Source organism: Tachysurus fulvidraco, chromosome 1 (genome assembly GCF_022655615.1).
Source record: "Tachysurus fulvidraco isolate hzauxx_2018 chromosome 1, HZAU_PFXX_2.0, whole genome shotgun sequence".
Taxonomy (NCBI): Eukaryota; Metazoa; Chordata; class Actinopteri; order Siluriformes; family Bagridae; genus Tachysurus; species Tachysurus fulvidraco.
In genome coordinates, this window is record NC_062518.1 from 35268479 (window position 1) to 35286001 (window position 17523).

Consider the following 17523-nt stretch of genomic DNA (forward strand, 5'->3'; position numbering starts at 1 on the left):
GAGAAGACGAAGACTCTCCCACTCATTGATCAATGTTAAATATTATCACCAATCGGAGTTTTGTTTTATAATTGTGTACAGACCACGAACATGTCAGGAAACTTTTATTATTGGCTATGTATTTGTGTATCTATCTATCTATCTATCTATCTATCTATCTATCTATCTATCTATCTATCTATCTATCTATCTATCTATCTATCTATTTATTTTTATGGTTATTATTAGTATAATTATTGTGTTAACTTTTATGTGATGTATGGTTAATTTTTTTGGCGGAAAGGGCTATAAAGGGGGGGGGGAGCTATAACTGAAACTGTATCAAACTTTTTGTTAATGCTTTGAAAAAGTTTATAAATAAATGTTTAAAAAAAAAAAAGATGGGGGCCAGTTGATCAGCACAGGTTTTCAGACAGGATGGTGAAATGCTGTCTGGGCCTGGTGCTTTTCTTCTTTTGTTCTTCTTGAAGACCTGACACACCTCATCTTCACTGAACTGAATTTTAGGTGTGTTGGAGTCGGAGGTTACAGGAGTTGTTGATTCACCACAGTGCTGGGGGATGGTGTCGTGTAGTTGGTGATGGCTTTCAGACCTTTCCACACTGAAGCTGAGTCGGTAAAGGAAAACAGAGTCCGTAGCTTTTCAGAATAGTTTCTCTTTGCCACTCTGATCTCCTTTTTCAGTGTGTATTTGGCCTTTTTGTACAAGACCCTATCCCCATTCCTATTCTTATTATCAGATGCACCTGTATATGTATATGATATCTATGTATTTGTTGATCTTTGCAGTATTTCAATGTCAAAGATAAAAATGAAAATTAATAGAAATAAACAGAAAAAACAATCATGTCTTGTCATGAAAAAGCTCACTTTTGTAAATTTATACATATACATATAAACAGACATTATTCATGCAATGTTTAGTTTGTTTCTATAATTGAAATATTTATATATTTTGAAAGTGTTGGAAAAGCCTGTCATAATTACTGAGGTGCCATGAGGTGTAGTGCTGGGGGAAGAACAAGGGGAATCACTTGAGATTAAACCTCCTATTCGAGGCGCTAGTAAGCCTGCCTATGTGTTGCGCATGCGCAGTTTGGAGAAGGAGGGGGCTGCGTGTTTGTTTAAGCACAGACCACATGACCATCGCGTCCCGAATGCTTTTAGTCAACAGCAGTTTGCTACTCAACTACACTCAGAGTGAAGGAATTACCCCTGTGCTGTTTGTGCGGAATTAAGTCTCTTTGGTGGATTTGTACAGACTATAGCGGACGCCATGCCAGGTATATTATTCTAAACCGTTTGCTTGTTAATTTGTTGTGTTGAATTTTTTTTGAGTCAGTTTTAATCTTGAGCTGATTGTGTGCTTTGACTCGGACATTAGTAACTCGGGCTTTGGACACGTTTCACGCATTTTTCACACTACAAAAGCGGAGACTGTAGTGAACACACATTTGTGCAAACATGCGCGCGCGAGCGCACGTTGTAGCGCGCTTTCACACACACACACACATACTAGTGTTTATTAAACTAACGCACGGATGTAAGCGTGTAAAGAACGTGTTCGGAGAGACACGATTTCTTGTCGTCTGTTATTTTAATATTATTGCGAGCGAAACTCGCTGTAATTTTGCTCAAACGGCTCTTCGTGGACGTTTTTAGTTCATTTGACTCGACCTTTTGTGGGTTCACCTTTTAGACCAACAAAATGTGCGTCGACTTTTTATTCACGGGGTTCAACGAAAGGCTCGATAATTAGCTCCATAATCCCACTATCAGCCAGAGAGAGAGAGAGAGAGAGAGTATGTGTGTGTGTGTGTTTTAATGGTAAACGGGTTTCACATAACGGCAACAGCGTCCTTCAGACGTTAAACACTACAACACAAACATTAGCCTGTTAGCATGCTCTTTGTTTTGACCAGACATGTTTTCACCAAGCAAAACTACACATCAAACCGCCTGCCGTTTATCTGTTTTTGTTTATAAAAACACCCCTAGATATGTGTGTGTTGTTTATTTATAATATATTATAATATCTTTTTGTTCACGGTATTTAAATATCGTGAACGTTTTGTTCCCTTCAGTCGGCCTACACGCTCTGTGGTTCGTTAGCATTCACTGCTACATGAGCTTCATTCGTCCATATGTGAGCATGTCGACATCCTGTTTCAGAGGCATATCACTAGATGATGGACAGCAGTTTGGTGCAAATGGCTTCTTGATGACATAATGCTACACTAGCATGTAGTTTAGCTTGATTAGAAGCAAGTCTGAAGAGTATAATTTATTAGTTTAACTCCCATGTTTTGTTTTGCCTTCCTCTGACCCCTAGCATCACTGTTCCCAAAACTAAAACAAACTCGTATGTCTTAAAACTAATCAAATAGCATTTAAAACATTATTTTTCACAGTATTTCCCAGGTACAGATGCGCACACGTTAATGAATTAAAGCTTTTTAGCAGGTTTTGGCCCTCGATGGTGTCTTTGAAACCACGTTTTGTTAGCAGTCTCTAATCTAATATATGCTTTACAAAATCATAAAGCGTTTTCAAAAGGGTTATTTCTGTTCTAGTCATGTTAGCATATGTTGTTAGGAATGTTAAAACACATTTTTCGGGTCTGTTTACAATTCATAAAAATACTGAACGTTCCTTTAATAGAATACAAACCCAGATGCATTTCTTCAGCTGTGAGAGGAACCTGGACAAAGCAAATCGTTTATATGGTGATACAACGACTCCTGTCAGCTCCACTCAGCTACTATTCGACTGTTTATTGTTTTTTTTAATTTATTTTTAATACAATAGACCATTCAGGTGTGTGTTAGTGTTTAAACCGAGTCATTATTACTTTTCTTTTATCATGCTGATGTTGACCGTGTAAACACGCTGAAGGACGAGTTTCATCTTGTTCACGTTTGTTATTGATTTCTTAGAATATTGCAATTTGCTCTTAGAAACTTTCGCAATCTGTCTCACAACATAAATGCCTTGTTCCACGTGGCTCTTCCATATAAGAAACCAAAATTAAGCCCAAGCGTAGACTTTCCGTTATCCTTTATTCATTTTAAAGACTTATTTCACTGTGACATTTTCCCCTTTTGATGAACAAATTAGTTTAAAAAAGCATTTTATATTTAACCCATGTGGTATGAAGCCTGTCCCATTGAGATCAGCATATTGCAGATATATTTCTACACTTTGACTAAATATATTGCAAGGCATTGCAGAACGTAAAGGTGATGGTTTCCTATGAATCATGCCAATGATGTGAGTTACACCCACAGAAACCTTATCTGGAATCTGAGGCTAGTGTGGCTTGTTGGTGTATGTATATTTTAGGCTTGGGTACTATCAGTATTGTAAGTCTAACATGTTACCAACAACATAGTGGCCTCCACAACACTAATGAAGACCTAATTAAATGATTAGTCTGTAGTGTGTAAGTGATTTGAGGATTTATGTCCAAAGAATTTACTACGTTTCGTCAATGAATCGATTGTTTTTCCACCTGAAATCAGTGACTCTTTAATGTTATTAATATTTTTACTGTGTTATTGTATTGTGCAATGCAAACACCTTTATTACCCAGTCAGCAATGATCTTGTCGTTATTAGTCAGAGAGAATTGCTTGATGTAAACCCACTGATGATATTTGCAGTATTGAAGAATTCGGTACTACAATATCATTGGAATTCTCCAGCTATTGACACAATACCATTTAAAATTTTATCAATTGCATCAAACACATGAACTCCACTACGTGGCCATTAAATTACTGCTCTTTAGGATAGGTTTTCTAGCACTTTTTAGCCTTTTTGAGCCTAAATCCTTTTTGAATTTCTTATGGCCAGAAAATTAGCTAGGTGGTCGCCTCTTTATTGACTTCTTTTGGTGAATAGGTCCAGACACCAAGAGATTCTTGGCAGGAACAAGCTCATTGTTAATGACCAAGAGTTCTGCCAGATAGTCTGGTACAACGGACAGATTGACATGAATAACTGTGTCCAGCGCTTCATTGGCAATGCACAAGATCCCCCTGAGAGAGAACTCTCCAGACTGTTTTTTTTGTTCTCTCCAGATTTAAGAAGTATAATTGGTTCTTATTTATTTCTAAATGTCAGACCACTCTTTTTCCCTGAGGTGTGTGCTATATAATAGCAAGTCACACTGGTAGCCATCAAATGGTGTTTTCTTTTTAAGTTATTTATTTATTTTAATTTGCTTGTTTGTTGTCTGTGTCAAATCATGCACTCATGATAAACTGTACATTGTTCAGGCTTTAGTGAGAAACAACTTGTAACAAAATGCTTTTACTTGTATTTTAGTCTTTTTTTTTTATTCTTTAAGACATTTGCCTATGATGTACATGTTATCTTTGCTGTTTTGTTGTTATAAGCCAGGAGCATCTAATCTCAACTACACTTTTAGCACATATTTGTGTAATAACCACCAGAGAGTGATGGGGCTTTTTGAAGGGAAAAAGCTGATAATACCTGCTTTAAGTCTATCTGGAGCCAGGAAATGGCACCGGGAAAGCAATTAGCACAGGCTCAAAGTGTCTTCATCCTGAATGTGGAAATGAGGTCGTGTTCACACATCTGATCTTCTGTAAGATGACAACTAATCTTCAAGCAGTCAGGCTGGTCGTGTACTTCCTGAGGGAGTTGTTTTTAAATCTGGAGATATGACACTTGTAGCATGTGGCTTGAGGACGTTCATTATACTGTACAGTATGTTTCATGGTCTACACACTACCAACAAAACAATAGTTGAATTTAAAAAGACGGAGAGGAAAAAAATTAGTAACTAACCCTAGTCAAAATTATCTAATATATTTATAATTGTAAAGATTAAATACAATATTTTAAGCTCAAATCATTTGTTTATTCAGTGTTTGTAACTGTTAATTTAAATTATTAAAAAGGAAATAAGAGAACCTTTTAATAACTCAGAAAACTTTATGGCGACATACTTGATCACAATATTGATATTAAGTTGTGATACGGCTTTTTTTTAACAATGAGGTTGTTTTGTTGTTAATACTGGTTGGTTGTTGGATTAATGCAACATCAACAGTAATTACATGGAAACAAATAATAGCCTAATATGGAGTAGGAAATTGATGTTCCCAGAGTAGGTTAGTTCAGTGTCACTGTAGAAGGTAGTTCCAGTGTCATTGTTAGTCATGCTGTATGACTAGACCTCACTGTTGACTTTTTCAAAATGCAGTTTAATGTGTGTGTTTTTTTTTTGTTTTTGTTTTTTGTAGTATCTTAATTTTTTTTTTCTGAAACAAAAAACCCCATGGATAAGTCTGATTAGGAAATAAACAACGATATCCCATTTTTAGTTAATTTGTCGTGTCAACTGATTACTACTAAAATGTCAACAAGAAGTCTGTTATGTAATGTTTGCTTCACTCGGATAAGCTGGTTTGAAATTCTTACTTAGTGACATCAAGGAAATACATCTTTTTAATGTAATTCATTACAATACATTGTAAAAAATAAAGTGGAATAAGCTGTACAAGGAAAAATACAGACATTGTAGGAAAATTTGTCTTTCTTCACATTTGTTAATAATACCATGATGAAAAATTATACAGTCTCTGCCTATATTATACTATACAATAACTTGAGTGGGATTCCAGTGTTATTCACATAATTGAAACCAAATATTAATGAGAAGAATATTCTTATAGCTCAAACAATTGAAATACCATGTATCCATCACCTTTCACATAAGGATATTGTTACACTGCTTATTATACATTCGAGTTACCCTTCCATACGTGAACAATAATCTGCCTTTGATGCATGAAGCCATTGGTTACTCGGTAGCTGTGATTAATCCCTGTGATGATTTCTGCCCCTGATGAGCTGGATTGGCTTTGAGTTTCAGACTTCACATTTATTTTAGATATGCACTGTCTGATGGCACGATGATTGATTCTTTTGTACATTGAAAGAAGATATGATCCTAGGGCTAAGTCAGCACTTGCTTACTTTGAAACGGTTTGTGTTTTGATTGGATGCATGTCAGGTTATGGTGAGGAGAACACTGTAAAAGCTTAGATGGGGATCGTGTAAGTATGAGTGTTTTTGTGTGTGTGTGTTTTTACGTGATGGATAGAAACTGTTCAGATTAGAAATTTAGAAAAGACAAGTATTAGGTTGTTATTCAGTCTTAGTTTGTGAGTGACATTAACTTTTAATTCAAGCCAGTTAAAACATTTTGTTGGTGCATGTTGTTTGCCTTGGCTCTTAAGAGTGCATGGATCCCGTTGTATAATTTTTTTTTTACTTTCATCTAGCTCTTTTATAACTAAAGCCACAGAAATGATCCAAAAGTAGAAGGAATCAAATAAAGCCCTCCTTCAACTTTCATTACTTATTTGTGTTTGATTTTAATAAACTGATTTTGTATTGATCTGAAACTGTGCTGTAAAGTTTGTTCATCAGAAAATATAATTCGATAAGCAAAACTGAATGCATATCCTTAGATTCCAGACACACATCTATGTTGTTTCTTTACATCCACAATTGAGTATTTACCCAAGACAGGTTGGGCTGCAGTGGATTTGGCATCCCGTCCATGACGTATACTTTCCTCGCATCCACTGATCCTGGGATAAGCTTCGGATCCAGCCTGATGCAGATAAAGTGGCTACTGAAGATGAATAAGTGAATGAGTTCCTGCTGTTATTCTCTGCCATTATATTCTACCCTTTCCTTATGCCAAAACAAATATACCATATATATATATATATGCTTTTTAAAGAAATCAGTTGGCGAAAGAGATTTTTTTTTTTACTCCTCATACTGATATATATTTACTCCTCATAGATATGTTTGCAATGAAGCTAGAGCAATATAACTAATTTGTAAGTTATGTGTATATTCACTTAATTAGTGCTGTATTAACTTATTAGCATGTGTTAATCAGACCAAACATAATCTGGCAAAAGACTAGACTCAGAGCCTCAATAGATGTGGCTGTTTTGATAGAAACGGTACATAGGACCTTGGCATCTCTGTGTGATTGAGAGACGCACACTCTGTCAAACTGAGACGTGAACAATTTAACATGGTTTGCTTTAAAAAGCAGCCAAAACAATCCCCAGAATCCATTCCCTGCAAACCACGTAGGCTAATCTTTCACGTCTAGCATTACCAAATGAAAAATGCAGTTTCCTCATTGACATGTTATGAAGTCCGCTGTGCTCACAAAACTATCCTGTGTCCCTGGCTCTTGGAGCACTTTTTAGTGTATTGACAGATAACTGTTTGTTTGCCAAATGTTCCTTTTCATTTAAATCAATTCAATTTATTTGTATAGTGCTTTTAATAATTCACATTTTTGCAAAGCAGCTTTAGAGAATTATAGAGAATGGAAAAAAATGTAAAGTTTAAAATTAAGGTACTATATATCTCTTACATCTATCCCTAATGAGCAAGCCGGAGGTGATGGTGGCAAGGAAATTATTATTATTATTTTTAAATTAAATTAATTTATTTTATATAAATAAATAAATACCACGAGTTAATCTCTCAAGACATTGTCTAATAAAGTAATGCTCTCTCTTCAGCAGTGTCCAATCTTATCCACAAAGGGATTTCATTCCATCCAAGCAGAAGCCACACCTGATTCCACCTGTTTAAATCAGTCGTTCTTGGCTTTTAGTAGACTCTGGTGTGGCTTCTGCTTGGTTGGAATGAAAACCTGCACCCACACCGACCCTTTCAGGATAAGATTGGACATGGCTGCTTTACAAAAACCGTTTAAAGTAAGACAAACACAAAGTATGTCTGTGTCTATTGATTTCTTTTGGAAAAATCACATTGAAAATGATATATAATTTTTTTTTTTTAAAGTGCTTTAAATTAATAGGCAACAGTAGGCTGTCAAGTCTTTTTAATACATTTTTCATGTATGGGAAGGAATGGGTAAGTTATATCTATAACTTATCTATAACAGGCTGTGTATAGTGTTGATCTATGGTATTCATTAGTGACTGAAACTGTTCTAATTCTAGTGGAGCTGTGTAATGTATTAAAGGATGGATGGCTGTTGTTTCCTAAATGGGTACTTTAAAAATACATGGATATCATCCACCCTTAAAAAATTTTAAACTGAAGTGGTGACAGGAGGAATGCCAATTGTATTAGCCCATTACACCTGTATCCATACTGACAATCCATCATGTATACTTAAATGTAATTTGCATATTCAAAAAAAAATTAGTGATTCAGAGGGTGATGAGCAACATTATATTCACTCACTAGCCACTTTAAAGGAAAATCTGTATGCCCGCTGATTTATGCAGTTAGCCAATCACAGGACAGCAGTGCAATACATATAATTATGCAGCTGCAGGTCATTTAGTGTTCTATTTGTATTCAAATCTTCACACATTAAAATAGAGAAACATGCCTTCAACAATGGCCTGGTAGATGGTGCCAGATGGGCTGGTTGAACTATTTCAGAAACTGTTGATTCCTGATACAGAATGGCACAAAAACATATCTAGTGAGCTGCTGAAACGCTTTGCTAATAAGAGCGGTTTAGTGGAAGCCTCACTTTAATTTCTCTAACCACACATGTGTAATTAATTTTATTTGAGCATGAGCACATGGCTGCCTACAGTACACTACAATGCACTGAAGTATTATATTTTAATTATGCATATAATAATGGTTTCTGTTGTGTCAGTGAGGGTATCCTGTGCCGTGCTTTTTCCATGCGTATGCATGTGCTCCGTCTCGTTAACTGATGAATCTCAGGCAAATATGGCTCAGTGGAAGTTGTAGATGTCCTTTGTGTGCCGTGCGTCCACCACACTAGCAGGTCACAATGACCTGGGTCTTCAAGCAGGGCACAAATCTAGCGCAAACAGGTGTTTTTTTTTTTTTGTTTTGTTTTTTTTTACTGATATTAACCCAATATGGATGATACATCTTCGGTCATTCAGTAAAATCCAGGTGGTTGTGTGTAATTTTTGACTACATAGCCTAACTTGCTTTGACTTAATTGTGCGTTGAAGAATCCTGTAAGTCCTGCTTTGTGCTTATCTGTGTGTGCAGTCTGTTCTGGTTTATTTAATCTGTCTGCTAATGCAACAAGCAGTACTTAGGACTCATGAGCTGGAGGTGTGTGTGTGTGTGTGTGTGTGTGTGTGTCACAATTTTGACCCTGGTTTTGACTAAATTTGGCAAATAACTGCCAGGCTCTGCACTCCTGTATCTGCCTCTTTTTTTTTTTTTTTTTCTCTCGTTTCTCAGTCCGAGTTGTTACGGAGGTGCCCTCATTCATGATATCAGAATCATGAATTTAGCATGTCATCCATCTATATTATATGGCCAGAAGTAACTGGGCACCTAAAAGGGTCACCCATATCTTTCCTAAAATGTTGCGCCAAAACTGAAAGTGCACAGTTGTCTTTATATCATATCTTCTAAACCTATTCCAGCATCACAAAGCAAACTGTGTGTACATGGATCTCACTTTGTGCACAGGAGCAAATTTTAATGTAGAAGAATTCTGGTTTCCTTGACTTTAACAACACTGAACACCTTTAGGATGAACTAACTGCACCCCAGGCCTCAGCCAAGATCAGCACTTTACTTCAGTAATGCTCTTCTAGCTCAATGAGCTCAAATCCCCACAGCCATACTCTGAAATCTGTGAAGGTTAGACCCAGAAATGGGATGTTCAATTAGCACAAAGGGGTTTGAGGGATTTTGGCCATATAGTATGTGTGTGAGATAAAGTGAGGGTTAAATATAAACACGGTCATAACACTTTTATAATAAGTTATTGAGCATGACACACCTACATGATTTTTAGGAATACCAAAATAAAATAAAACATGACACGATCCTGGAGTCACGCATTATAAAAATAGCCGTGCTCTACACACTATGCCTCCAGTCCTTGCCGAACAATCTTTAAAGCCTGTGTTTCCCCAGCCAATGATTACCAGCTTTTGTAGATTTGCTATAGAGCTGTATTTTGGGATCAGGCACGCTTATCTGTGAACATGGAACATTTAGTGTTTGTGTGCCTCATCTGATATTTATTACTGTTGTTTTGGACATTTTAACTGCACGACACTGCTTTGTTCAAATCCTAGGCACTACAAGTCTTTTTTTTTTCTTTCTTTCTTTTTTCTCTTTCCATTTTAATATTAGACGCCTTTTGTCTTTCACAGAGCCGACAGATCTGAACGGGCCTGATCTAGCGAAGACACTGGGAGGTGGCGCTCCAGGGAAAGATGGAAAAGAAGCCGTAACCAATGGACATACAGAGGGAGAGGCTAACCCATTTGCAGAGTACATGTGGATGGAGAACGAGGAGGAATATAACCGCCAGGTCTGCACAAACACGCACAGAAGCCCCATTGTCTGGTAGTCTGTGTTCTAATGGTAGATGTGTGATTGTTGCAGGGCTGATTTTTGCTCTAGTTCTCCTGCTTTCTGTCTTCAACACATATTGGTTTACTTGACCAACTCTGTGCTCCATGTGTTGACAAGTAGTGGCCTGTCTCTAATATCCTATCCCTCATATCCTCATTTTTAAAAACAAACACGCCCGTGTGAGTGTAGAGGGTGGAGGTTTTGCCGCTAATCCTTTTGTGAATCAGTAACACTTTCTTTCCTTCTTTCTTTCTTTCTTTCCTTCCTTCCTTCCTATTTCTCAGGTAGAGGAAGAGCTCTTGGAACAAGAGTTTCTGGAGCGCTGCTTCCAGGAGATGTTGGATGAGGAGGATCAGGATTGGTTTATTCCAGCAAGAGACCTTCCTCCAGGAATGGGACAGATTCAGCAGCAGTTTAACGGCCTGTCAGTCAGTGACAGCAACAGCAACACAGAGGAGATTGTGGTAAGACAAGTCTGTTTTCGCCTTTTGCGCTTTGTGTCAGCATGTTCTACTGCACAAATGCTTAGCTTGACTTGAAATTCTTGTTAGTTGAGCCAGTTGGCAGAAGACTTTCAGTATATATTTGATCATGAAGCCCATATTTACTATTAACGAACAGTATTTCCTATGTAAATCACGCAGGGAAATAACATGCTGTAATCTGACTTCTCTCTTCCTTTTCTTTTCTCAGCGCAAGAGCAGCTTAAACCCTGAAGCCAAGGAGTTCGTCCCAGGAGTGAAATACTAGGGATCATCCTCACCCTCTGGAGTGGAGTCCTCTCACACGCACACACAGAGACTTTTTTGGCTGGAATTGCCCCAGCCATGTACACGCTCTCATAAATAAGTACACACACAGCTGTGAGGGGCTGGAGGAGGAGGGTGAGGGTTTTTTGAGGGGGGTGGAGGGAGGAGGGTTTATCTATAAGCTTTTTATTTTTCCATTTGTTACATGTAAACCAAGGGAAGGGAGCATAGACGCAGCCTCTAGGAGGAGCCATGGCAGCCTAACCTTGTACTCGAAAACAGAGCCGTTTTATTTCTTTCTATCGATAAGCCAAGAAGACAGATCACCCCAGCTCTCACGTAGAAGACCGTGCCTGACTATATATTTACTTTCTCCTTGCCTGATTTGTTTGTCTCTTTTGTTTTCTGTTTTGTTCTCTTTTAAAAAAATAAGGGAGGTTTATGTCTGGCTGGGATAGTCATGCCTCATAACTGTGGGTTCGGAGGAACAGCTTGGGGTGTGACTGGATGTTAAATGGTTCACTTCATCATGGGCCAGTTTGAGTAGAATGGCAAGAAAAATCTGTGGAGGTTTTCACATGAAAACATTATTTGATTTTGAGTAGAAATTCTTACATGCAAGAATGCAATTATTTGAAACAAAAAGAAGAAAAAAATTAAATAAAATTTAAAAATGTTGGTATTTTGCAGAGTTTCTCATGATTATTTATTTTTAGTTCACTCAGACTTTTTGTGATATGTTTGTGGAATTTTGTTGTTTACTGAAGTCATTGCCTTATGTTCTCCCTAACAAGTTATTTTACTGAGCAATTCATAAACATGCTGAGCATTAAGATTTAGGTGACTGTATAAAATGCATAATGTGTTGTATTGAATATGAGAAGCTTTCAGTGAGCTGGAGTTTTCAGATTTTCTGTCTGCTTCAATTTGTTGCTGTGTCACCAGTGAACCTGACTGGGCTTTCAATATCTCCAGGGTCATCAGAGCCCAGCAGTGGGCTGTGGTCTTTCAGCTGGACAATAGCACTGCACACTATGGTCATATGGTTATATCAAAATGGACATGTCTGATTTTTTTTTTCCCCAAAATGATTTAATGTAATAAGAAATTTATAGCAGGAAAAAAAAATTGAGATTAAAAAACAGCAGGGTAAAGTTTGGGTACACAAGATAATTTAGTGTATTTATTCTACACTGTACACTCACCAGACACTCGTTTCAAATTTCTAGTCAAAATTTGTGCAATACAAAAAAGCTGCTTCAAGTTACAAGGTTCAGTTCATGTTTGAATCAAACATCAGCACAACAGTGTCTACACAGAATGTTACAAAGACACAAAATGTGAGCGGCTGTTTTGTGGCAGAAATTTCTAGTGTATTAGAGAAGTCAGTAGAACAGTCAGACAAGTTTGAACTGACAGGAAGGATACAGTAAATATAACTATTCTTTAGAATTATGGTGAGCTGAAAAGCATCTCAGAATGTACAACACACCAAACCTTGAGATACACCGGATACAATGGCAGAAGACTGCATTAGGTTTTATTCTTATCAGCTATAAACAGGAATCTTAAGGCTAAAGACCATACAATGTTTTCCCCCCCTCAAATCTTCAATCATCAAGTTGTTGTCTTATTGCATAAGAACTGACAGGTGAAACAAAGGTGCTCCTTGCGGCTTTAGGTCACTGCCAAAGCTTTAAGAGAGTCATAGCATTTCCATTCTGCCATGTGCATGTTTTTTTTTTTCTTTTTTCTAAGTATTCTGTAAAATGTTCAACATATTTTTACTGTGAAAGGTGATAAGAAAATACATAAAATTAATTCAAGGCAAGACTTTGATGCTTTAGCATTTGGGATAAGAGCGTCCCATTTTCTTTTTATTCATGATTTTTAAAACCAACATTTTTATTCAGGTCTTAGGTCACTTACACATGATCTTGCAATTTTTAGTTTTATGACAAGTCATATGACAGATACTGTATAAAAAATATTAAAATTAACTACAATAAAAAGAAATTTTCACATAGTGCACAATAGGACAGCTTGATTTGAGAAAAGCATATTTTAAAATGATCAAAGTGGTGTAGAAGTAATTAAAGGAGTTTTTTTTTTTTTTAATTTAATGAATTAAAGAATAATAAGCTCCAGCACTCCCAGTAACTTCACATACTCCCTTTCACTGGGTTACTGACCATATTGCTGCTGAAGTGCCACTGTAAACTGAATGATTTATACAGAGGTGTACAGCTCACATGAAATACTATTTCAAAATGTCCAGTGGAAGCTGAGGGATCTAAGACAAGCAACAGTGTTTCCAGCTTGATTGGTCTTCATTAGTGTTGTTTACTGCTCAGTGAACGAGTGGCTGAAGAACACACTGGCACTGGTGGCGTAGTCCAGACGCAAAGTGGCACCTGCATCTTGAGCTCCCAGCTTGGCACCGCCTATAGCGGACGACTGGCGTAGGGTGAGAAGGCTATACTTCTGAAAATGAGAGTAACCGGTCTGTTTGGCCTGGGAGAGGACCTGAGTGAAACCTGCAAGACAATAACAGAATCAACACAGTGTATTTTGTTTAGCTGAGTGTAGTTTTCACAGAGCTGATGCAGAAGCCATGATCATGATAATCAGCAGAAAAGTAAAATAATAATAATAATTAAAAAGGTCATAGGATGCAATACAAGTGTCTAAAAATACAGCAGGTAGACCACCCCCATAACTAATATTGAATAAAACAGTAGTAAAACAAATATTATTCACAGGAATAATGGAACATATTCATGATGAATCTCTATCCCACTATAATTTTTGTCACTGAAAGTCATATATATAATGCAATGCAATAAACCAACATTCTATATAAAAGGTTTTGTAAATTGTATTAAAATATTTTAGAATTCTATCGTATATTTTATCCATTGCATTGTTTGAGTATTCTGGAAATTGCTGAGCACACAGGCTTTAAGTTAATAAGCGATAAAAGCAATATGGGTGACCCCCATATATATATATATATATATATATATATATATATATATATATATATATATATATATATATATACACACACACACAGTGGAGCAAAGCTGCCTCTGATAGGTTCTTATACAAAAACACTGCATCCTCATTTGCTCAGCTGTATACTGTCTCAGCTGTAAATCACTTTGAATAAAAGGGTCAACCAAATGAGATCTATGCAAAGCTATTTAAATGTCTTGTATCATAGACAAGTATTTAAAATACACACAAAAAAAAGATGGCTAATATTGTGATCTGTTTAAACCAAACTCACCATCCTTCATCAGCTCCCAGCTTAACCACACAGATCCAACACACAAAATAGGCAAGCCAAGTTCACCCAAGAACAGCTTCTGGACACATAATAGGACAGATGGAAAGTAAATAGAGACCGAATGTGAAGTGCATGTCATATTTATGTATAGTAATGTTCATTCATTGATTGGAAAAAAAAAAGCAATGTGTCAAACCTGGTGAACGTTGGGCAACACTGCTACAATGTGGTGTGCTAGGACTTTACCAGCCTGGGTAAACACATATCGACAGAAAGCATCACCTCCATTAGCACCTAAAACACAAATATTTGAAGCATGAATACAGACAGCAGCCCATGCACTGTAACACAAGCTCATAGGAGAATGATTGAGACAATCAGCCAAATTCCTTCCTTAATTCTTCACAGTACCTTCAGCCAGTTTTCTGCAGAAACCAGCAAAATATGATTTCTGGAAGTTTCTGTACAGGTGAGGGAGCATGCCCATTAGATCTGACACCTACAGGTGGATACAAGGGAATCAATCATAAAACAAAAATAACTATTTGAGGAACATCACTGAACAAGGACAGTGACAGCTAACCTCAAAGTAGTCCTCCATGGCTTTTTTAACATAAGTGATATCATGTGGAGGCGTGACAAGGTTATCTTTGGCATCAAATACTGCTTTTACAGCAAGGTGAGAGATCCAAAATGCTAAAGAGAACGGGAATTATAGATAAGCGTACACATATTAAGCATGGTAACAATTGTGTATATAAACAATTTAAGGTGTATAAGTACTGGTGGTTACCTGAGCCTTCATCCCCCATCATGTGACCCCATCCTCCACAGCCCACCTGAGTGCCATCAGGGTTCACCAGCTTACAGTTTGAACCAGTTCCTGATATCAGTACTATACCACCTGCAAGTAAAAAGAGTCTACATATAAATATAAGCTGATTTAACAAATTATTTAATATATACAGACATCATTATTGCTATCACACAAGATATAGTACCATGGTCACTTGCTGTTGCCATAGCACCAATAGCATCTGTGGTTATATAATAACTCTGGCTTAGTTTAGGAAATTTTTCCTTCATCTCATCAATCAGTTTCTGAATGGCATGTTTCTGCTCTCCACCACTCAGCGACATGCCCTATATACAAACACACACATTCTTTTGGTCATAACCATTTAAAAAATTTACAACACTATAAAGATTCTGCTCATTGGTTGGTTTAACTGTAAGTGCATGCTATCATGCTGAACATCATATTGAAATACAGACTCACCAGAGAATAAATGGGTGTGTCAGGATCCAGCCCTGCACTGATCTTTGCCTTCTGGACCATATCGTTAATGCCCTCGATACACTTATCAACACCAACCAACTAAGGAACAGAGATAACTTGTTTGAAAAAAACACACTCTTAATGGCTCCTAACTGGACAAGTGGCACACTAAACTGGGTGTCATGCAGTGTTTATATTTGACAAAGGGAAGACAGATTTTCAGCATTTGTGTTCATTTTACAGAAATGTATAAACATGATATGAGAGTATCACATTCAACATTTGCCCGGTGATTAGTACACGCTTCCCTCGCCCGGTGATTAGTACACGCTTCCCTCGCCCGGTGATTAGTACACGCTTCCCTCGCCCGGTGATTAGTACACGCTTCCCTCGCCCGGTGATTAGTACACGCTTCCCTCGCCCGGTGATTAGTACACGCTTCCCTCGCCCGGTGATTAGTACACGCTTCCCTCGCCCGGTGATTAGTACACGCTTCTCTCGCCCGGTGATTAGTACACGCTTCCCTCGCCCGGTGATTAGTACACGCTTCCCTCGCCCGGTGATTAGTACACGCTTCCCTCGCCCGGTGATTAGTACACGCTTTCCTTACCCAGTGATTAGTACAAGGTCCATCTGTCTCGGCGATGATCTCCCCTGCAGCAGAGAGCAGCACTGCTTTGGAGTGAGTTCCACCCCTGACAAGTAAAAGCCAATTAATAAATAGATAGACAGACAAATAAATGAATAAATAAATAAACAAAGTTAGATAGACAGACAGAAAAAAATAAAATAAGACAGACAGACAGACAGACAGACAGACAGAAGTGTTATACAGGATTCGACGTAAACAAATACAAATTGAAAGGATTAACCTTACTAAACACATTACACATGAGCGCACACTGTGCCATAAATGTATAGTGTCATGTGCCTTAAACGAAATTAAAGCTGCATTAATAGTTTGTGTTGTTTTAAATCAGAACCTCACCCTTCTACACCTCCAAACACCGCACTCATTTCTATCGCTTCCTGTTTCCTCCTCGTGACAAGCAGATGACGTCTTAACCCATTCTCTTTTCCACCAATCAGAGTATAGCTCGAGCCCTGCCGTAAACGTGGACTTTATCACGCTGTTATCTACTTATTATAGCTCACATCATTACAGTCTGATTTCTGTGCAGTGATATAGATAATTGTTCCACCCATGCATGTTCTTTTCTATATTTTTCTCGCCAGGCAGATTATCTTTATTTAGTTAGTTTGGTTGATTCGTTGCTTGTTTCTTTTTCAATATATTTTCTATATACACCACAGCCCATATATAGCACAGCACATATATACCACAGCACATATATAGCACAGCACATATATATATATATACCACAGCCTATATACACCACAGCACATATATACCCCAAACTATATAAAACCACAGCACATATATATATATACCACAGCCTATATACACCACAGCACATATATACCCCAAACTATATAAAACCACAGCACATATATACCCCAAACTATATACACCACAGCACATATATACCACAGCCTATATATACCACAGCCCATATATACTACAGCACATATATACCACAGCCTATATATACACCAGAGCCTATATATACCACAGCCCATATGTACCACAGCCCATATATATCACAGCCCATATATACTACAGCACACCACAGCCCATCCATAGCACATATATACCACAGCACATATATGACACAGCACATGTATACCAAAGCCCATAGATGACACAGCACATATATAACACAA

The 17523-nt window shown here is 37.4% G+C and overlaps 2 protein-coding genes across 4 annotated transcripts; one reads left to right on the forward strand and one right to left on the reverse strand.

The window, feature by feature from the left end:
• Window positions 1–1119: 1119 nt before the first annotated feature.
• On the forward strand, window positions 1120–11849 carry LOC113640321 (polyadenylate-binding protein-interacting protein 2B-like). Its single transcript, XM_027142759.2, has 4 exons — window positions 1120–1283; window positions 10214–10374; window positions 10703–10882; window positions 11112–11849. The coding sequence occupies exons 1-4, from the start codon at window positions 1277–1279 to the stop codon at window positions 11166–11168; spliced, it is 405 nt and encodes a 134-aa protein (XP_026998560.1). The 5' UTR covers window positions 1120–1276; the 3' UTR covers window positions 11169–11849.
• Window positions 11850–13006: 1157 nt separating this feature from the next.
• nagk (N-acetylglucosamine kinase) lies at window positions 13007–16852 on the reverse strand. 3 transcript variants are annotated; one of them, XM_027142756.2, is made up of 10 exons: window positions 16727–16852; window positions 16349–16433; window positions 15739–15837; window positions 15461–15602; window positions 15253–15363; window positions 15043–15155; window positions 14871–14958; window positions 14656–14753; window positions 14460–14538; window positions 13007–13704 (listed from the first exon to the last, which is right to left on the reverse strand). In XM_027142756.2, exons 1-10 carry the CDS (start codon window positions 16753–16755, stop codon window positions 13511–13513), a joined length of 1038 nt encoding a protein of 345 aa, XP_026998557.1. In that variant the 5' UTR covers window positions 16756–16852; the 3' UTR covers window positions 13007–13510. The 3 variants fall into 3 exon arrangements, with proteins under 3 accessions (XP_026998557.1, XP_026998559.1, XP_047672813.1); XM_027142758.2 differs by lacking the exon at window positions 16727–16852 and adding an exon at window positions 16611–16684; XM_047816857.1 differs by lacking the exon at window positions 16727–16852 and adding an exon at window positions 16616–16652.
• Between the last annotated feature and the right edge of the window lie 671 nt (window positions 16853–17523).